Raw genomic sequence first — 24000 nt, 5'->3', positions numbered from 1 at the left:
TGGTTAAACTGCACCGCAAAATGTGGGAGTAGTTAGGAATCTAATCGTAGGAGACAGACACACAACCTCACTTTTATATATAAAGATTTCCTCTATTTACATATATTGAGGTCTCTTTCTTTCTTTTGTTATCTTACTGTTTTTTACCAATATACATATATATATATATATAAATATATATATAGTTCCAGAGATGTACTTGCATAGCAAGTGACTTGATCTGAGATCGTGTGCTGGAACGAAAACAGTTGCAGCGTTGAAGGTGTTTATAAGCCATTTAAGAAACACACAAAAACCGTTAGATTCACTTCAACATTTAAATTAAATTTGTCAAAATATTTTCGTCGCTTTGAGACCGCGACCTGTTAGCACGATATTTTTGTCAGTGAACAGGTCGCGGTCTCAAAGCGACGAAAATATTTTGGCAAATTAAATTTAAATGTTGAAGTGAATGTAACGGTTTTTGTGTGTTTCTTAAATGGCTTACAAACACCTTCCACACTGCAATATATATATACACACATATATATATATGTATGTATGTATGTATGTGTGTATATGTGTATGCATGTATGTGTGTGTGGTGTGCGTGTCTGTGCTTGTGATTGTCCTCCACCACTGCTTGACAACGAATGTTGGTTTGTTTACATCCCTGTCACCTAGTGGTTTGACAAAGGAACAGATAGAATAAGTACAATGCTTACAAAAATAAAACTGGAGTTGATTCATAAACTACAATTCTTCAAGGCATTGCCCCAGCATGGCCACAGAGCAATGGCTGGAAAAAGCAGAAGAATAAAAGAATTGAGGGGGACCTCTACATGGTAGCTAGACCTGGTAGAAATAGCAGCAAAATTTCCCCCAAATCACACCTTACTGTCTTATCTATGTATATATGTATGTATGAGCCTATGAGGGAGACCCCTACATGGCAGCTAGACATGGTAGAAATAGCAGCCAAATCTCCCTCAAATCACACCTTACTGTCTTATCTTTCTGCTACTTGGATATAGGTGTTATATTCGTCTAAAAAAACTTTCCTGTCACACACTCACGCACGCACACACACACACACACACACACACACACACGCACCGTCACACACACACACACGCGCACACACACACACACACACTCACACACACGCACGTTAGCTTACAATTTATTTATATATTTGCGTGTGTATGTGTGGAAAGAGGAAGTGGGATGGCAGAGTGAAGAATATCACTCATACAGTAAGTGAATTAGTTTTCATTTTATTCGTTGCCCACTGTGTGTGTGAGGTTGCAGTGTGGTTGTAAACCAGATAAGAAAAGCATTGACACACACCACCAGAATTGAGTTTTCTGTAAATTTTGCTTATTGGAGTTTAAATTTAAAAACTGGACCTGGCATGACGCGATGCAGTACTCTTAAAAATGCCAGGTAAATTGTAATTGAAGAAATCCTATATTGTAGATTTGTATAACTCCCAAAGGGAGGCAGATAAAATCTGCCTTTTATAATAAGAGATATATACATATATATATATACGTATATATATATATATATATATATATATATATATATATATACCCTCCAGCAGAGGGTGGGGGCGATCCCTGCTGTACTCTTTCACCACAACTTTCTCTCACTCTTTCTTCTGTTGGCCTGCTCGCTTAGCCAGTGGGGTGGCGTCATTTGAAGGCTACAACAATGTGAAGCGCATTGTGACCAGCGATGTGTAGCAACATCTGATAGCCTGGTTGGTCACAGTGATCACGGTGATATATATACGTGCATGTGTGTGTGTGTGTGGTATGTGTGTGCGTGTGTGTGTATCTTGATAAATAGAGAGAAAGATCAAAACTGCAATTTATGTATCTATCTCTCACTGTCTGCTTCTCTGCCTCATGATGTATTAACATATGCTCGGCTATATCATGCATGTGTGTGTGTATGTGTGTATGTGTGTATGTGTGTGTATGTGTATGTGTGTGTGTATGTGTGTGCATGTGTGTGTGTGTATGTGTGTGTGTATGTGTGTGTATGTATGTGTGTGTGTAGTGTATGTGTGTGCGTGTGTGTATGTGTGTGTGTGCGTGTAGTGTGTGTGTGTGTGTGTGTGTGTGTGTGTGTGCTTGGGCTGGAGCTCACATGCATTTGCCAATTAACCCAACAGTCAGTAACCCCAACAATTACTTGATTTTAATATAAAAGGACCTTTCAGGTTTGGCACTGTGATACTAATTGTTAAACACAGGAGCTGACTGACTCTACATCCTTTCAGTATAAGTATGTAAGTTACCAAGTACTTTAAATGCCTTTTTATACTATGAAAGAAGTGCGTGCGAATGTGTGTGTATACATGCATGTAAATACACACATATATACACACAGGCACACGCTAACACACACACACATGCACATAGATATATACATAAACATATGTTTATTCATAAATGTATGGACATATACACACATGTATACACACAGGCACACGCTAACACACACACACACATGCACATAGATATATACATAAACATATGTTTATTCATAAATGTATGGACATATACACACATGTATACACACAGGCACACGCTAACACACACACACACATGCACATAGATATATACATATATATATGTTTATTCATAAATGTAGGGACATATACACACATGTATACACACAGGCACACGCTAACACACACACACACATGCACATAGATATATACATAAACATATGTTTATTCATAAATGTATGGACATATACACACATGTATACACACAGGCACACGCTAACACACACACATGCACATAGATATATACATATATATATGTTTATTCATAAATGTAGGGACATATACACACATGTATACACACAGGCACACGCTAACACACATACACACATGCACATAGATATATACATATATATATGTTTATTCATAAATGTAGGGACATATACACACATGTATACACACAGGCACACGCTAACACACATACACACATGCACATAGATATATACATATATATATGTTTATTCATAAATGTAGGGACATATACACACATGTATACACACAGGCACACGCTAACACACATACACACATGCACATAGATATATACATATATATATGTTTATTCATAAATGTAGGGACATATACACACATGTATACACACAGGCACACGCTAACACACATACACACATGCACATAGATATATACATATATATATGTTTATTCATAAATGTATGGACATACATATATATGTATATGTATGTGTGTATGTGTGTATAGAAATATGTGTGTGTATTTTATGTTTATGTTTTCCAGTTTCAGCTCTTGAGCTGTGGCCATGCTGGGGCACCACCATTTATTATGTATATTTATGTACACTTGCACACATCTGTACACACAAGTACACACACACACACACACATGTAGATATATGCATGGGCACACACACACTCACACACACACACACACATGTAGATATATGCACGGGCACACACACACACACACTCACACACACACACCAGCTGAAAGGGTTACAAGGTTAGAGGCTAGAGTACTACTGACCACATTGTGTTGCACCTCTTAACATTTCAGGAACAGGGTTTAATATTCTTCATAATTTTCTTTGGCGTTGAGCAGCGAAGAGCATTGGACATGTGTGGAGTTGAATGGTGATAACCATTGCTTCTTGCTTTTGTCAGTGTGTGGCATTCTGAAAACTAGTGGTGGATAGGGAGATGGACGTGGTGGTCATGGTAGAGGTGGTGGCAGTGGTAGCAGCAGTGGCGGTGGAGATGATGACGATGATGATGACGATGATGATGAGGAGGAGGAAGAGGAGGAGGAGGGGAGGGGAGAGGAGGAGGGGAGCAGAGGAGGGAAGGATGGAGGGGAATTGGAGGAGGAGGAGTGTTGATGAGGAAGAGGAGGGGAGGGTTGGAGATGATGATGATGAGGAGGAGGAGGAGGAGGAGGGAAGATGAGAGGAGGATGGGAGCGGAGGAGGGAAGAAGGGGAGGATGGAGGTGGGGGAGGTGGAGGAGTGTTGATGAGGAAGAGGAGAGGAGGGTTGGAGATGATGATGATGATGATGAGGAGGAGGAGGGGGAGGGTGGTGGCAGCAGTGACAGAAGTAGCAGCAACAACAATGACAGTGATGACAGTAATGATAACGATGACAATGATGATGATGATAATGATAATGACGATGACGACGACGATGACAACAACAACAACGATGAAGACGATAAATGATAGTGGCAAGGATGGAGATGCCACTGGCAGTGATGTTGATGACAACCTCTATGACAATTATAATGGCCACAATGCTGACAATGACAATCACAGTGATGACGCCAACGATGATGACAACAGTTACAACATTGACCAAAATGCTTCAGGAAGTTAAAGGGTTAGATTCATAGTGGGTTGTCCGGAAAGTTCATGACAATTTTATAGTAGCTTACCTTTCGACTTATTTTAGAACATGGTTGAGTCCATAAAATAGGATTTGACTACACCTCCATTTAAAGTACAGTTTAAGCTATCTTTTCGTGGAAGAAGTTTTATGTTCCTATAACCTCTGTTTATTCAGTAACCCTCTAAAATGGAAGATAAGAAAGTTCATTTTCGGCACTTGATGCTTTGAGAACCAGACAAAAATTGGCTGCAGCTTGGCTGGGATGTGTTACCCCACCCTCCATATTCACCAGATATTGCTCCTTCAGATTTCCACTTATTCAGGTCTCTGCAGAATAGTCTTAATGGTAAAAATTTCAATTCCTTGGATGATGTAAAAAGATACCTTGATGAATTCTTTGCTATTAAACCACTTCAATTCTGGGAAGAGGGTATTTTCAAGTTAAAGGAAAGATGGAGACGCATTGTGCAACAAAATGGTTCATATTTGGTTGAATAAAAATGTAATGGCAAGTATTTATTGACCTTTTTCTTTCCTTTAAAAATCGGCATGAACTTTCTGGACAACCCAATACATAGTGGGAATGCTCAGCAGTTACATCAATACATCTGATGTCACAATTTACTTGAATATCACCCAAAAGATCAATAAAATCTGATCTATCATGACCTCATGTGGAATAGGATCTTGTGATAATTTTAATTTTTGGCATGCTTCCTCCTGAGCTCATCCATCAGTATGAATTCAGCACACCTCGATTACTTAGCAGAACTTTGGAATGCAACAGAGAGAACATTGGGAAACTGCAGAGATGAGATGGCAAACGGATGGTGAATAGATGCTGACAACAACCAATGAATGATCAGTAACTAAATGATCACCAGTTAATTTTTTAACTATTATTACAATTATAGGCGGCGAGCTGGCAGAACCGTTAGCACGCCGGGCGAAATGCGTAGCCGTTTTTCGTCTGTCGATACGTTCCAAGTTCAAATTCTGCCGAGGTCGACTCTGCCCTTCATCTTTTTGGGGTCGATAAATTAAGTACCAGTTACGCACTGGGGTTGATGTAATCGACTTAATCCCTTTGTCTATCCTTGTTTGTCCCCTCTGTGTTTAGCCCCATGTGGCTAGTAAAGAAACATATTACAATCATACCGAGAACAATAACACTCGAACTCAGACTCTCTCAATATTTTTGTCATTCATAGTAATAGCAGCATTTTTTTTTTCATGTATGTGTACAAAAAGAATAAAAATTTTGTTTATCAAAAACCACAACAGGTTCATAGTTCTTCTTTGATGTCTTGCAAACAACTTGCACATGCAAGTGCTACCAGTCAAAAATTCCACATACTGGAAGTCAGCAAGTGTATGGGGTCATCAGGTGAGAATGCGCGCTGTTTTGGGGCCTACCTCTCAACGGCATCAATGTGCACTGCCCCCCCCTCACTGATATGAGCCCCTGCTTCCTAAATCAACTGGTTATCAAATAAAGCTCAATATTCTTCTAGCCATCACTCATCGTCTCTTTTTAACCAAATCCAGTGGCTAGCCTTCTCCACTGTAGTTTGGATATCAGTCATGGTGGTATTGACCTTATGATGAGTTAGGCCTAACGATAACAACAGTCGTCTCACAACAGGTTCATAGTTCTTCTTTGTACACATACATAAGTTTTTTTCTAAAATGCGAAAATGTGTCTGGAATACAGAATTGTATGACGTTCATCATAAAACCTTTCTAATTATCGATATGGACATAGTCATATATTTGAGTTTAACTAAGCAAAGAGTTAATGTTCAGTGAGATGTTATGTCATGGTTGGAGCTACTGAGTCAGATAATTGAATCCAGTATATGATTTATAAAATGATTTGTCTCCAAAATAGCCTGTGATTTCCCCACTGACAAATACGTTTATAATTGTTTGTTTCTGCTATGATAATGCCTGAATCTTTTATTAATATCTTGAAAGCTTTGAAAAATTACATTCAAGATATCTAATACTATATATCTTTTTCATCTGTCTCTTTCTCTCATCCTCTCTCTCTCTCTCTCCATATGTGTGTTGTATATATATATATATATATATATATATATATGAATTTACATATGGAACAGAAGTTCTCAATACATGGAATAGAGCTTATGCAATTGAAATTAATGATTTATTCTATCACTGCTTAGAATTTTTCTCTACATTCTTACGTTTCAAGTGACTGAAAGATGAAGACTTGCACGGTGCTCTAGTATGGCCACAGCCTTTGAGCTGAAAAGTATAAAAGAATAAAAGAATACATATATGTGTGTATATATATATGTGTTTTATCTTAATTATTTTGATGAGACTCTTATTGTGTTACTATCTTTATTCCTATTTCTTTTTCTCTTTCCCTTACGTTTCCTCTCTCTTCCTTTCTCTAATTCTTTTCCTCTCCCCTATACCATTCTCTGTCTGTCCTTCTCTCTCCCTCACTCTTCCTCCTTTGCTCTCTCATTGCTCACACATGACCATTGGCCATCTTTCTTTTCCTATCTTTACTTTCTTTCCTTTCCTTCCGATCAGCGGCAGAGATCAGATGCATTCTTGTCTGTCTCCTGTCAAAGCTTGTTCCTCCAGCGTACACCACCTCACTTTCTGTTTGTTTTACTGTCCTGTTTTTGTTACCAACTTTGACCCTCTGCAAAATCCCAAATTTTATTTAATTTGCATAGCGGGAACAATTGTTTTGTCAAAGACATATCTTGTCATGAATTGCTCGAAATATAGAGTAGAAAAACAGTCGACAACTGATGAAGGGTCGTTCTTTATGTTGCTTGTCTTGTTTTCCATTGGTTCCTTTATGTTGTTCGCAAAAATGCTCATATTCCATGTTTTCGTATTTCATGTTGTTTATGTTGTATGACGTCCTGTACCATATATGCATGTGTATATATATATATATATATATGTATATATGCATATATATATCTATATATAAATATATATATATTACCATGTATATAATATATATATATATATATATATATATATATTATTGTGTGTGTTTGTGTGTGTGTATACATACATTTATCCCTCAGTCTATCTGTCTTTGTCTGTCTGTATATATATATATATATATATTTACAAATACACACAAACACACACACACACACACACACACACACACACACACACATACACACTAAGAGAGGTCTTATTTGTTGTTTAAGTAATCTGCACAAATCCTGTTCCTAAATTTGCATTTAAGTTATACACAAATCACTTATATTATTCTTTCCTGTTATATTTATGCAAATAAATCGCTTCTCCTTACTGCTTCCACTTGGTGTATATCGAGGAAATATTTCGGGACACCCAATTTATTTGTTCCGATTGTTACGAGAGAAAAATCCTCGTGTTATTGCGTACGAATGAGACATTGTCTTCAAGTCATTGTTACGTGATCCACTTTGATACCGAAACAATTCAGTGAGCGGAATTATCTGATATATATTCCTCTCATAAAAGAGAAAGACCATTATAGTTATTTTTTTTTTTATCTGGTTGTATTTATTCATTTATCTATTGCAAATTAAAGATTGCAATTTGACGGTAACATTTATTTATTTATTTATATATTTATATACATCTCATTTGATCACATTAATTTTGATTCCAATGTGATGGGCGAGGATTGACTTTCAAGTAGCTTTGTCAGGTCATTTGTTTTACATTTTCAGGATGAATCTATACTTCAGGGTCGCATGTAATATTCCTAAAAACTACTCCAAGTGTTAAAAACTTGTCTTTTTTCTTAAATTGTTTTAGAACGTTTTGGGTTTTTTTTTTTTTCAGAGAATTGTTCTTGTGTTCATCTGCAGTTTGATGTTGATTTGTTTTATTTAATTTTGTCATCATCATCATCATCATCATAAACATCATCATCATCATCATCGTCGTCGTCATCATCATCATCATCATCATCATCATCATCATCATCATAATCATCGTCGTCGTCGTCGTCATCATCATCATCATCATCATCATCATCATCATCATCATCATCATCATCATCATCGTCGTCGTCGTCATCATCATCATCATCACCATTGTGGCCTCCTACACCAACATCAACACCAACACAGCCATCAACATTATCATCATCATCATCATCATCATTGTCATCATCATTACCATCACAAATGCTACCTCCACCACTTTTGCAATTTACCAGTAGCATCACCACCACCACCACCACCCCCACCACCACAACCACCACCACCACAACCACCACCACCAAAACCATCATTAGCAGCAACAGCAGCAACAGCAGCATCTCTCCCATCTCCACTATGACCATTATTTCTATTGGCATTATTGTTGCTGTCATCACAATCATCATCATCATCATCATCATCATCATCATCATCATCATCATCATCATCATCATCATCATCATCATCATCATCATCATCATCATCATCATCATCATCATCATCATCATCATCGTCATCACATCATCAACATTGTTATCATTATCGTCCTATGTCCATTTTCCCATACTGGAAAAGTTTGACATACTGCATAGCATTGCTACCTGACCTCTCATGGTCATTTGACACCTGGCACACCTTCACACACACACACACACACACAAACACACACACACACATGCACACGCATGCACACACACACACACACAAGCACACATACACATACACACATTTTTATTATTCTGTTCTTTTACTTGCTTCAGTCATTTGACTGTAGCCATGCTGGAGCACAGCCTTTTGTCAAACAAATTGACCCCAGGACTTATTCTTTGTAAGCCTAGTACTTATTCTATCAGTCTCTTTCTGCCGAACCACTAAGTGAAGAGGGAATCTAAACGCCTCAACATCGGTTGTCAGGCGATGGTGGGGGGACAAACACAGACACAAATAACAAATACATACATATACATATAATAATAATAATAATAATAATAATATTAGGGAGTAAATCCAAACTTACAGGGAAAAATTAGATTTAGGATTAAATCTAATTTTATAGTATAAATATATATATATTTTATATTAAATTAGAGATAAAACCACTATTAGGCAAATCAAACAGTGAAAATCATAAACCAATACATAGAAATATATATAAAATATATATTTTTTATTAATTAATTTTATTTCTATGTATTGGTTTATGATTTTCACTGTTTGATTTGCCTAATAGTGGTTTATCTCTAATATAAAATATATGTATATATATATATATATATATATATATATATATATATATATATATACGACAGGCTTCTTTCAGTTTCCATCTACCACATCCACTCACAAGGCTTTGGTTGGCCCAAGGCTGTAGTAGAAGACACTTGCCATGGGACTGAACTCAGAACCATGTGGTTGGGAAGCAAGCTTCTTACCACACAGCCACTCCTGCACCTATTATTTATTATTTTTTATTTAATTTTTTTTTCCCGTTTTCTTTTTATATTTCTTATTGGTGTTTTGTTTTCTTTTTGTCATCAGCCAGAATGGACGAGATAGAACCGGAATTGCCTGAATATCCCCAACAGTCTTTCAACAAGAAGAGTGACTATGACACTTCCTCACCAGAATGCAATCAGTCACTGAACAAACCTAAAAACCCGCTTCCTACCGATATCATTGATCTGAAATCAAACAGAGCTAACCCAACAGATCCTACATTGGCATCAAAACCTTGGAATTTACCAAAGAAAAACAGTTTCAATTGCTATTCAAAACCACTGCCAGCAATACCAAAGATGTAACTTATGGAACTACACACATAAAAGTTCCATTAAGAAATTTAAATTTATACATTACGACCAGGATGTGACACATTTCAGTATTGCAAACCTTTATATCGAATGAGAGAATTACCTATGGTAATATAATACATGGTGTTCATAAATTATCTTTACAATTTAAAAAATTCAGTAAAAAATGAAAAATAAGGATAACTCAGCAGAGTTTATTGGAAAGCATAGGCAAACAAATAAAATTTTATTGAAAATATAATAACACTTCCACAGGTGCTCTATTAGTTGCATACAACACATCTAAGTGATAAATTGTGGAAGTTGTAAAAATAATTTATGAACACCTTGTATATAAAAGGCTCAATGCTTCAAAACATCCACTCAAATCATGTGATTTTTATTATTTTTGTATATTGAATATAGAATTTGAACTCTATTGAGGGTCTGTATCTTTGACTCAGAAGTTTGAATTTCATTCTTAATATATAATACACAGATTTGAACACAAAGAAAAAAACCTATATACAAAAACATACTGTACAAATATACATATACATATATGTGTGCATGTGTCTATATATATATATATATATATATATATGTATGTATGTGTATATATATATATATATACCTGGTATACCTGGTATGTTTTATTCAATATTTACTCCTTTATTTCCTCATATACTCATGCATGTAAATATCCAAAACACACACACACACACACACACATGCGCATGCACATACGCACACACACACATGCACACATACACACACACACACACACAAACACTTTATATTCATAGTACATTTCTTGATTCAGTATAAAATTTCTCTTAATTTTTTTTTTTTTATATCTGACAATTCTAATATAATGAAATATTTTTATACTCATTTACATTGAAATCCCTCCAATGTCTGCCCAATCATAGTAAATCTTCATCCAATAAACAATAGCCAATAAGTCATACTAATTAACATTTGATAAGGATTTTTTTCCTTTTAAAATTATGGTGCCTAATTACTGTTCCCTAAAATGGGGTTCTATATTCATTATGTTCATTTAGTGAAAGACCCGTCAGTTGTATCTTAATAGTCAAATATTAACTACAGTGGTTGCCTCCAATATATTTTAGACCATTATTCAACTAAACTGTTACCTAAAATCACACATATATATATATATATATATATCACTTATGTATATCTATATATAACCACCAAATACGTATCACTCTTATTATATATCGATATATTCCACCACTAAGCATATGTCACTTATATCTATATGTATATAATCACCAAATATATAGTACCCCTTTTTATATCTTCACTTAATATATGCCACTTACATGTATTACCACCACATATGTAGTACCCCTTTTAATATCATCACTAAGCATATATTACTCTCAAACACACATACATATATACATACAAACATACAAAACTAAATAATGACACACACACACACATATATATATATAATATATATATATATATAATATATATTTATATACATATATATATATATATATATATATATTACCATTAAAAGAAAAACAGGATGCAAAGGGTTTTGCGGTACATATGTTTCTGGCTTTATTGAACAATTTATATCAATGTATAATTGATATAACATGTAGGTCAACAGCCTTCTTCAGCCGCACACAATTACCACACCAAAGACATAAATATATCCTATCACCTACACCACTAGCTGGCATATACAGGTGCTTACAATCATCAAGTATATCACCATTAAATATATATATATATATCACTCATATGCATTGCTTGTATATATAGCCCTAACATATAAACATACACACAGACACATACATATATATATATGTACATATGTAAGTATATATGTAAGTATGTATCTATGTGTGTATACATGTACACACACACACACCCATATACCCATTTTTATATCATCATCACAAAAGCTAATATATTCAGTCATCAAAACAAAACTTTTAATTGATATTTCTCAACATACTTTGGGGGAATCATGAAGTGGCTATAAGATCCCACGATAAACCAAGTTTGTACATTGTGGTCAGCATTTCTTGGTTTGGTGCCAATTCTATTCTTTTATGCTGCTCTTTAAAAAAATGCAAACGACATGATTTCACCTTATTCTTTTAGTGCCTAATGACTATTTAAAAAAAACAAAAAAACAAATGAATATTTCTCCATATTAAAATATCATCATCCTCATTACCATCCTTCATCAGCATATATACCCCTTTTTGCATTTTCACAATGTAAAACCTGCTCCTACTTCTTTGGACATGAACTCACCGGGAAGCAATGCTCATTAGGCAGTCGACACCCGTAGCTAACAGTTGCATGCTGTCCTTCTTTTCCAGATTGTGAAAGCCTACCATAATGTTTAATCTAAATACAGTGGAATTTTAAGACTTCTTTATTTTTATGGGCATATATGGGTTAACCCTTTCGTTACTGTATTTATTTTGAGATGCTCTGTGTTTCTTTCAATTACTTTAAATATAACAAAGAATTTAGTAAAATAACTTAGTTATCATTCAGCCAGTGTTAGGAACATAAATTGTGACTAAGGTTTAGTGGAAAATTTTAATTAAAAACTTATGAAAACAAGACATTTGTACTCAGAGCCAGAGCTGGTTTCAGCCGGGTTGGTAACGAAAGGGTTTTAATGTCCATTTTCCATGCTGGAATAGGTTGAACATTTCGACCAGAGCTGGTAAGCTAGCCAGCTGCACCAGGTTCCGTTCTGATTTGGCTTGGTTTCTATGGCTTTATGCCTTTCCTGATGCCAGCCACTTTACAGTGTGTGCTGAGTGCTTTTAAACATACCACTGGCTTTTACATGGCACCAGCATGAGTGGTTTTTATGAGGCTCCAGCACAAGCACACTTTATGTGGCACCAGCATAGGACTCTTGCGGGACAATGCTCTTCACCAGGGGATGCGACCTTAACATTTCTGCTGTGGATGACAGGTCTTCTTGAGTATCATATACCTGAATAACTTAAATAATAACAAGCTAACAAGGTAGTCTATTCATGGAGATGCAGACTTAGTGGTTGGGGTACGAGACTCACGAATGTATTGTAGTCTTGATTCCTGGATCGGGCAATGAATTGTGTTCTTGAGCAAGCACTTCATTTCACATTGCTCCAGTACACCACTCAGCTGGCAAAAATGAATAATCCTGCAATAGACAGATGGATGGATCAGCATCACAAAAAGCTAATATATTCAGTCATCAAAACTAAACTTTTAATTGATATTTCTCAACATACTTTGCGGGTATCATGATGTAGCTATAGATCCCTTGATAAGCCAAGTTTGTACAAGGGTAATATATACGCCACAAAAACCAGAAAAATGCCCCTTTGAGTCTTTGACTCAGAAAGGTTTTTTTTTCTCACCCTATTCATGGTTGCCAGACCTGCTAAATATAGCAGCCAGGAACGTCTATGTGGTCATGCAATAAAGTTTCCTCAAACTACTGCCTAGCATTTTTGAAAAGCAAAAAGAAAGAATCCATCAAATAATATATTTCTAGATAACTCTTGAGAGATGGGAAGGTCCTGGCTGTAATGATTTTGAAGTTATGCTTCCTCAATCGAGACTGCTGCTACTGCTGCTGTTGCTACTGCTGCTGCTGCTACTACTACTACTACTACTACTACTACTACTACTACTACTACTACTACTACTACTAGTACCACTACTACAGCATTATGAAAACTGGAATGACTACAAAATATTTGGTGCTTATAAAGAGAAACCAGTTATAAGAATCCTTTTTTTTTGCTCCAAAATTTCATTTACAATGACAAAATTTAAAGGAGCCTTCTGCCATGAAAAATATAAAACAAATAAGGAAAAGAGCTGAAAATTAAGTATAACAATCAAAAGCAATGATGATGATGATGATGCTGATGGTGATGATGATATTACCTCTGAAAACATGGGTGTTTCATTCAACATCCTTAAACAACCCTTATTCCGGGACCTATTGTGCAGGGCAGGCTACTTGACCTGAAGACAATTCTAACTCGGGCCCCCACCTGCAAGGTCATGTGTTGTTTATCTTGATTTGAAATCACCAAGTCATGCACATCTGGTTGTGATGCATGTACCTGGTGTACACTTATCAGACAGGTAGTCATGATTGGTATATATACTGGGCTTTGTATATTCTACCCCAGTGTCACTTTGATGGCATGTACTGCTCTCTCACTCAATAATAATAATAATAACAACAACAACAACAACAACAACAACAACAACAACAACAACAATAATAATAATAATAATAATAATAATAACAATAATAACAATAATAATAATGATAATAATGAGGATGATGATTTCTAACATTGGCACATAGTTAAAAATTTGAGGGAGGTGTTTGTCAAGTATATTGATCCTAGTACTTGACTGATAATTTTGTATAATCAACCCTGGAATAATAGCAACAACAACAGCAACAACAATAATAATAATATTTTTGTACGGATATTTAAAAAGCAGTTCTGGGGTTTCCTGAATTTTATATCCTGAGATTTCTTTTTTATCGTTTGCATATGGTTCGTTTAGTGTTCATTAACTAAGTATTAAAATAAATAAACATGTAATTTTTTTTTTTTTTTTTCAATATAAGCTGAAAATAGTCAAGAAAAACTGCTTGAAATTCTCAAAGTGCTTCGTTAGAGAAAATTAATGCAAGAACTATTATTTAGAATACATATTGATGATACATTTTTTGGTATTTCTTATAATGATGATGCAGTCTTCTTCGAGTAAAAAGATTATTATTCATCTGTTGTGGCTTACTATGATAAAAACTGTGCTAGTTCATGGCTGAAGATAGGAGGGGAGGGAACGATGGGCCATATACCCCAGAACAAATGGTGCACTCAGCTGTGCCCCATGGCCAGCGATACTCATTGCAACAGCCACTCCACCTCACAGGGCTCATTTCTCTGAAAACGTTAACTGGGGATAAGTGTAATGAAGATAAGGGCTCCAATAGTCTTTCCATCAGAGGAGTGTGTGTCCTTAGTGGTTAAGATGTTTCAGCTCATAATAATAAGGTTGTGGGTTTAATTCAAACCCTTGAGCAAGATGCTTCATTTCACATTATTGCAGGCTATGCAGCTGTTATTAGTGCAAGCCAGATACTGGTGCAGTCCTCACTCCCTCTAGCTATCACACCCTGAATGTTCCGCTGAGGTCAAAGATGAGAGAGACATGAGATGTTGTCTATGTCTGCTTGTAGCTACATTATCATCGTTTAACGTCCGTTTTCCATGCTAGCATGGGTTGGACGGTTTGACTGGAGTCTGGGAAGCCAGAAGGCTGCACCAGGCTCTAGTCTGATCAGGCAGTGTTTCTACAGCTGGATGCCCTTCCTAACGTCAACCACTCCGTTAGTGTAGTGGGTGCTTTTTACGTGCCACCGGCACGGTAGCCAGTCAAGGCGGCGCTGGCAACGGCCACGATCAGTTGGTGCTTTTTACGTGCCACTGGCACAGAAGCCAGTCAAGGCGGAGCTGGCATCGGCCATGGTCAGATGATGCTTTTTACGTGCCACCAGCACAACAGTTAATAACAGCATGGTCCACCTTACCAAGTTACACTTACTCAAGAGTGATAGCAGCTGTATCATGGTGCTACTGTTTTATTCAAAGCAGTCCCTTATGGACTAAACTTGGCAATTATACTGACTGCACTCCCAGAAGTTTGTAGATTCAATTCTTACATAACCATAGTTCTCATGTGCATGTGTTTCCATAATCAAAAATTTGAAATGCTTAAGTAGAAATTATTAATTCCTTTATTATCCAAGCTGGTGTTTACACCATAACTAATATAAAATTGTAAAGAAATATTTTTATTTAAATATAAACACTGGTAAATGAACAATTTTGTGTCATAGAACTTTTGGCAAACTCAGGCAGGTCGAAATGAAAAGTGTTTTAAAGAAGTACTTCTTCATAGTGTTGCTGTTGCTGTTCTGTGAATTAAGCCAGTGAGGATAAAGTCAGTTTGGACAGGATATATTATTATAGGCGCAGGAGTGGCCAATAGGCACAGGAGTGGCTGTGTGGTAAGTAGCTTGCTAACCAACCACATGGTTCCGGGTTCAGTCCCACTGCGGGGCATCTTGGGCAAGTGTCTTCTGCTATAGCCCCGGGCCGACCAATGCCTTGTGAGTGGATTTGGTAGACGGAAACTGAAAGAAGCCTGTCGTATATATGTATATATATATATATATATATGTGTGTGTGTGTTTGTGTGTCTGTGTTTGTCCCCCTAGCATTGCTTGACAACTGACGCTGGTGTGTTTACGTCCCCGTCACTTAGCGGTTCGGCAAAAAAGAGACCGATAGAATAAGTACTGGGCTTACAAAGAATAAGTCCCGGGGGTCGATTTGCTCGACTAAAGGCGGTGCTCCAGCATGGACGCAGTCAAATGACTGAAACAAGTAAAAGAGAGAGTAAAGAGTATATAGTACAATCGGGTAACATAGTATGAGCCATTACGTAAGAGAACAAATATCCCTTATGCGTCTACTAAGTACACCTCTCAATGTGTCGTCATGCTTTACTGAATCAAAAGGCTAGTGTTTACTTTATTTTGCTAGTGTTTGGAGGAGGGATAACTTTCCCCTTTATTATGATCTTGGTCTGTCATAGACAACTTTTACTCACAGGAGTAACTGTAGATAACACTATAAGCCAGTAGGTCCCTCTTCAATTCCACAACGTTGCTATTATCTAGACTGGTCTGTTATATTGACCATCATACTTACATAAAGACTTACGGACTCAGTCTTAGTGGGTTAAGTGCCTTAGTCATGGACAAGCAGATGCAAAGCTGGTTATAGAATATAAATGCAGGCTTCTCAACAAGTTCGTTGTCTGGCTACCAAATCAGTTTAACCATCTTTTCTCTCCAATGTTATACCACTATCAACTTTTCAAGAGACTCTCTATGTAGTTGCTCAAACTGCTAGAAATAGCAGATAAATTTTCTGCAGATCACACCCCTACCACAAGAGGACACATACTTCTAGATAAACTGAAATAAAAGACATGATGGTCACGGCTAGAATGGATTTGATTATAAGATCCTTTGATCAATGCTGAGCAAATGTTTAACACCGACTCATCTTGCTATGTATTTATATATATTTTATTTCAATTAAATTTGAATCTTTTGGGGAGTTTTCCCTTGTGTATAAGACTAGATAAGAACTGCAAACAAAGCATAAATAAATAAACATAGACTCCAGTTTGTGGTTTTATCAGGAATCTTTTGGGACTTTGTATTTAAACATTAAGCTAAACAAGCCTTTCTCGGGGAAGGGTATGTGTTCTATATAGCATATAGATACCGGTATAAAGCAACTATGAACCAATATTTATTTTATAATTAATATCATTAACATAATGAGACAGAATTATAAACCAAAGATTAAAAATCCTTTTGAGACATAATTCTTCAAACATAAAAAATTTTAAATAATCAGCTTAAATATTGGATTGCTTAGAAACCATTTCACTTGATTAAAACTTGGATATTAGAACAGCAATAAGCATGGTTAATTAGTTCATGCTGTTGAGATTCTACTTTGGTCAGCTGTCTTTAGATAAATACCCAGAATGAAACAGGAAATATTCTACCAAACTTATATTTATACTAACAGTAGACACATTAGATATTTTGTTTTAACACTAATTGCAGAATTCCTCTTTTTCTCTCCAATATTTTGTATAAGATGGTGAAAATATATGAAGAATAGGACACTTAAAAGAAAAAAAAATATGTAAATATAATCTTTTATTGAATTTTAAGTTTTTATTCATATTATATTCAAGTATACAAAAAAAAAAATGAATAAAATACCCAACTTTTCAAATAAATGTTCTTCAGCAGGACCTGAATAAATATTTTTCCATTTTGATTTGTTATAACGGGATAGCTTTAATTATTATAACCTATTTAAGCTAATGGGAACAATACTGTTATGGTCATACTGGGATTTCAGACAAACATTTTATTTACGACAAGAAAAAAAAGAAAAAAAAAGAAATACATGAATACAAATACAATGCAAATTAACTTCCTGACGAGACAATAAAAAATGAATCCTGACATTTGGATCAATTCTAAAAGAACCAAAATAATTCTTTTATTTCAAGACAATTGTTTTGAAGAATCGGACACTTAAAGAAAAAAATATGTAATATATAATCTTTTTATTGAATTTTAAGTTTTTATTCATATTATATTCAAGTATACAAAAAAAAAAATGAATAAAATACCCAACTTTTCAAATAAATGTTCTTCAGCAGGACCTGAATAAATATTTTTTTCCATTTTGATTTTGTTATACTGGGATAGCTTTAATTATTATAACCTATTTAAGCTAATTGGAACAATACTGTTATGGTCATACTGGGATTTCAGACAAACATTTTAATTTACGACAAAGAAAAAAAAGAAAATAAAGAAATACATGAATACAAATACAATGCAAATTAACTTCCTGACGAGACAATCAAAAATGAATCCTGACATTTGGATCAATTCTAAAAGAACCAAAATATATTCTTTTATTTCAAGACAATTGTTTTTTTTTATAATTAATATTATTTCGTTTTAGTTTTCCAGAATATTCCTTAAATATTTTTCATTTATTCATTATAAGAACAATATAATATGAGTAAAAATCTGTAGCCATTAATAGGAATTATTTATTTATTTATTTATTTAATATAATTCTTCTTCCTTTTTTTTTAAATTATTATTTCGTTTATGTTACTATGATATTTTGTCTTCAGCCTAAACTGTTCGACTCTTGATATAGAGATGATGACATACAATGCAGGTGTATGGTTCTGGACCAAAACACGATGACTCATTCTCACTGAAAAATCTAATTGCCTGCTAAAGGCATCAGGGGCTGTATTTCCGCCCACCCCACCCACTAACCCCCACCCTATAGCCTCACTACTCTAAACCCCCAAAACTCCACCATCATTACTGTATTTAACACACACACACACACTCTCACACACTAACACACACTCTAACACACACACGCACACGCACACACACACGCACACTCTCACACACACACTCTCACACACACACACATTCACACACTCACACACACACTCTCACACACACACTCACACACACACACTCACACACACTGACACACACACACACACTCGCACACACTCACACATTCACACGCACACACACGCACACACACACTCACACGCACACTCACACACACACACAGACACACACTCACACGCATATATGTATTTATCCATATTTATTGGAGGGGTTTTTTTTTTATCATCATACAAGCTTCGGCAGCTCTGCCGTTGGGACCCCCACCCCCACCCAGCACACGCGCACGCACACACACACGCGCGCACGCACACACACACGCGCGCACGCACACGCACATGCAAAACCTGCCCTCATACACATTCACTTAAAAATACTTCACTCTCTCTCGTACTCTTCACGCACACAAACACACACACATACACACATACACCACATTTCTAAAAGAAGCCAGCCAGTCACTCTCTCTTCCTCGCAGACAAAGGCAAAACAACTCCCACAGCCTCCAATAACAGCATTTAAGACTCTCTTCAGTTCAGCAGCAGACAAGAACTTTTGTCAACACATCGAACGTCCTGGCCTGCCTCTCTGTTTTGTAAGTGAAAATACTTTTTCTCTTTGTTCCCTTCTCGTCAAACTTCTTATAAAATAGATATTTTGCATTGTAATTATTTATATACTTTTTCAATGATTCACATTTTCTTTGTGTATTTTCCATGAATGAACAAAAGGGAAAAAAAATTGGTCAACTCAGTTAACATCCCAAAAACTTTTATCGTAATTCTACACAAGCACAGACACAATCACACACACACACACACAGACAAATATGTACATATACACACGATGTTTTTGCACATGTGTGTGAGTGTATATATGCATGTGTATGTGTGTATATAAATACATATATATATATATATGTGTGTGTATATATGTATACATATATACATATATATTTGTGTTGTGAGTTGTGTTGATAAATGTAAAGTTTCAACCAGCTAAATTTCGAAGTCACTATCAACATTTTTGTTTAAGGATAATAACTTTGTACTCTACAATTTTTGCCCAACCATAACAAAACACACATACATACATACATACATACATACATACATACATACATACATACTTGCATATATACATACATACATACATACATACATACATACATACATACATACATGTACATGCATGTTTATATCTTTGTATGTGTATGCATATACCTACATATATATAGGTATATGTCCACACATGTATACATAGGTATGTATACATGTGTGTATACATATATACATGCATACATATATACATGCATACATACATGAAAATATATAAATAGAGATGATGACATACATATGATGTATATGTGTGTATGTTGTGTCATCATCATTATATATATTCATTGCATACATCAATCATTGATAACCATCCTCTTCATGCATACATACATACATGCATGTTCATATATTTGTATGTGTATGCATATAGCTACATATATATATAGGTATATATGTCCACACATATGTATACATATGTATGTATACATGTGTGTATACATGAATGTATACATATATACATGCATGCATATGTATGCATGAATGCATACATACATGCATACATGTATGCATACATATATAAAGTTATATAAATAGAGATGATGACATACACGTGATGCATATGTGTGTATGTTGTGTCATCATTGTTATATATATTCATTGCATACATCAATCATTGATAACCATCCTCTTCATCATCATTATTACTAACAATGATAATATCTAAACATATTTATTTGTTTTAATGCAATGAGGTAGATCTGGTATTTTTCTTCTAAGCTTCAGTTATTAAGAGATTTATACAAAAGAGGTCAGCATTGTGTGAGTGACTATTATATTCAGCTGACTTGGCCCCTTTTTCATAGGCAGCTTGCAATATATAAGAAAATGGGAAAGTTTTTAAAGTCTCATAACAGAAAATGAAATATGAAAAGATAAAGAAAACAACAAAAAAAACAAAACAAATTAAAGGTAGATTACCCCCTCTGAAACATCTGGGAAGATGTGAGCGGAAGATAACACTTACGCTTATGATAAGATAACCTGGGTTTATTTTCTCACTTTGTAAATATTTTTTCATACCTCCCATTCCGTTTTTATGAATAAATACATACATACATACATGCATACATATACACACATGTACATATATATTTTTGTATGTATACATACACCTATATATACAGGTATATGTATATGTGTACAAACATAAATGTATAGAAGTACATATATATATTATATATATTGATATTTGTTTCTTTTTGTTTTTGTTTTTACTTGTTTCAGTCATTTGATTGCGGCCATGCTGGAGCACCGCCTTTAGTCGAGCAAATCGAACCCGGGACTTATTCTTTGTAAGCCAGTACTTATTCTATCGGTCTCTTTTTGCCGAACCGCTAAAGCTAAGTGACGGGGACGTAAACACACCAGCATCGGTTGTCAAGCAATGAGGGGGCAAACGCAGACACACAACACACACACACATACATATATATATAATATATATATATATATATATATATATATATATATACATATATACGACAGGCTTCTTCAGTTTCCGTCTACCAATACACTCACAAGGCATTGGTTGGCCGGGGCTATAGCAGAAGATACTTGCCCAAGATGTCACGCAGTGGGACTGAACCCGGAACCATGTGGTTGGTTAGCAAGCTACTTACCACACAGCCACGCCTGCACCTATCTCTATGTTCAGTTATTATGAAAATAATTTTATATTAACCTGAGGGGTTACTCTATACTTTTGTAGAGTACAAATTTATTCTTCTTAAACAAGAATGTTGTTGACAGTGACTTCTAAGTTTGGCTGACTGAACCTTCAAAGTCACTGTCGACAACATTGTTTAAGAATGATGAATATATATTTATATATATTTGGTGCAAATTTATATATATTTGCATACACACATTTATATACATATGTAAAAACACGTGCTTATGTGTGTTCGTGTGTGTACCTTCTATTTTGTATTCTTTTATTTCTTTCTGCCATTTGACTGTGGCCATGCTGGAGTACCATCTTCATGGTGAATTCAAGCCCAGTAATCCTAGTACTTATTGTCTTTTAAGTTTAGTACTTATTCCGGATATTTTCGGTTTGAACGGCAGTTTTTAACATAATTTCTAGGTAACTAAAAAATTTTAAACTTCGTATACTGGTAGAATGTGTTTATAAAACATCTTTTTCTCTTGGCTTTATTGAGAAAATTCTATAGTTTGTAAGATATTTGTTGTTTTTTCTTCAATTTCTGCAATTTCAATCAATCAATGACGTCTATTGAGGTAAACAACATTCTGTGCTGTATGAATATGTCCCTCGTTTAAGAAACAGATTGGGTTTATTTACATTTGTGAAGAAAAAAAAGATACCCTTTCCCCCACCCCTAACCCTAACCCTAACCCTAAAATAGATTGAAATGCAATAGATCGATACTAGGGTCATAATTATGGGTGACAATTTCATATGACACCGCTAGAAAAAACTCCCGTTCAAACCGAAAAGATCCCTTATTCCATAAGTCTCCTTTTGCTGAACAGCATCATTAGAAGATATAAACAACCCAACATCAGTTATCATTCAGTGAGATACACACACACACACACATTTATACTACTTATTTCAACCGAGTTTCCTCTTCCGAATTCATTCATAAGGCATTGGTTAACGGCTGTGTGTGGATAGCAATTACACATGTGCTTAATAGCACCAGCCTCCACTCATTTCATAACAACTTGTGAATGACTCCATATGAAATTTGAAATTAATTAAATCGTTTAGGGTTATGACAACAAAGTTTTTTTTTTTTTTTGTGCATAAAGTAGAACAAGTTGGAATTTAGAATATATCATACAAAGCAGATGTGTGAAGCTGCTCCCAACCATTAGGTCTTAGGTTCAATTTCACTGTGTGATATCAATGCTTTTTCAGTCAATGTTTTTACTAGCAATGGCAGATTTTGTCTTAGCATAAAGTTACCAATGGAAACTTCTTATTGACAAAGCCCAAAGATGGAGAAATGCACATTTAGCAATGTGATCACTACCTCTCTGCAGAACAAATTTCATCTGCTACTGATATACTTCTGCATCTTTTAACACTATGTCTATAAGAGATACTGTGGAGGCGCAATGGCCCAGTGGTTAGGGCAGCGGACTCGTGGTCATAGGAGGCGCGTTTCGATTCCAGACCGGGCGTTGTGAGTGTTTATTGAGCGAAAACACCTAAAGCTCCTCGAGGCTCCGGCAGGGGATGGTGGTGATCCCTGCTGTACTCTTTCACCACAATTTCTCTCCTCTTACGTTCCTGTTTCTGGTGTACCTGTATTCAAAGGGCCGGCCTTGTCACCTCTGTGTCACGCTGAATATCCCTGAGAACTACGGTATAGGGGCACGTGTCTGGGAGTGCTCAGCCACTTACACGTTAATTTCACGAGCAGGGCTGTTCCGTTGATTCGGATCAACCGGAACCCTCGTCGTCGTAACCGACGGAGTGCTTCCACCAAGAGATGCTATCTCAGGATGAACACTGAAATTAATTAGGTGTTCAATAATGTATCTACTTTATGTATGATACACATTTTGTTACAC

The 24000-nt window shown here is 35.6% G+C and overlaps 2 protein-coding genes across 3 annotated transcripts in view; both read left to right on the top strand.

Moving 5' to 3' along the window:
• The window catches only part of LOC115218969 (protocadherin gamma-B1-like), a 37629-nt gene extending 26938 nt beyond the window's left edge, over positions 1-10691 (top strand). The window contains exon 4 of the mRNA XM_029789003.2: positions 9929-10691. Within this exon, the coding sequence (XP_029644863.2) occupies positions 9929-10191 (263 nt within the window). The 3' untranslated portion in view covers positions 10192-10691. The remainder of the gene's footprint in view (positions 1-9928) is intronic.
• Positions 10692-19647: 8956 nt separating this feature from the next.
• Positions 19648-24000, top strand: part of LOC115218744 (protocadherin gamma-B1) — a 40862-nt gene continuing 36509 nt past the window's right edge. For both annotated transcript variants that reach the window (XR_005001985.1, XM_029788653.2), the window contains exon 1: positions 19648-19931. The gene's annotated coding sequence lies outside the window, so the exon portion shown is untranslated. The remainder of the gene's footprint in view (positions 19932-24000) is intronic.

Source organism: Octopus sinensis, linkage group LG14, assembly GCF_006345805.1.
Source record: "Octopus sinensis linkage group LG14, ASM634580v1, whole genome shotgun sequence".
In the NCBI taxonomy this organism is placed as follows: domain Eukaryota; kingdom Metazoa; phylum Mollusca; class Cephalopoda; order Octopoda; family Octopodidae; genus Octopus; species Octopus sinensis.
Note: the sequence above shows the minus strand (reverse complement) of the source record. Positions and strands in the feature narration are given on the sequence as shown.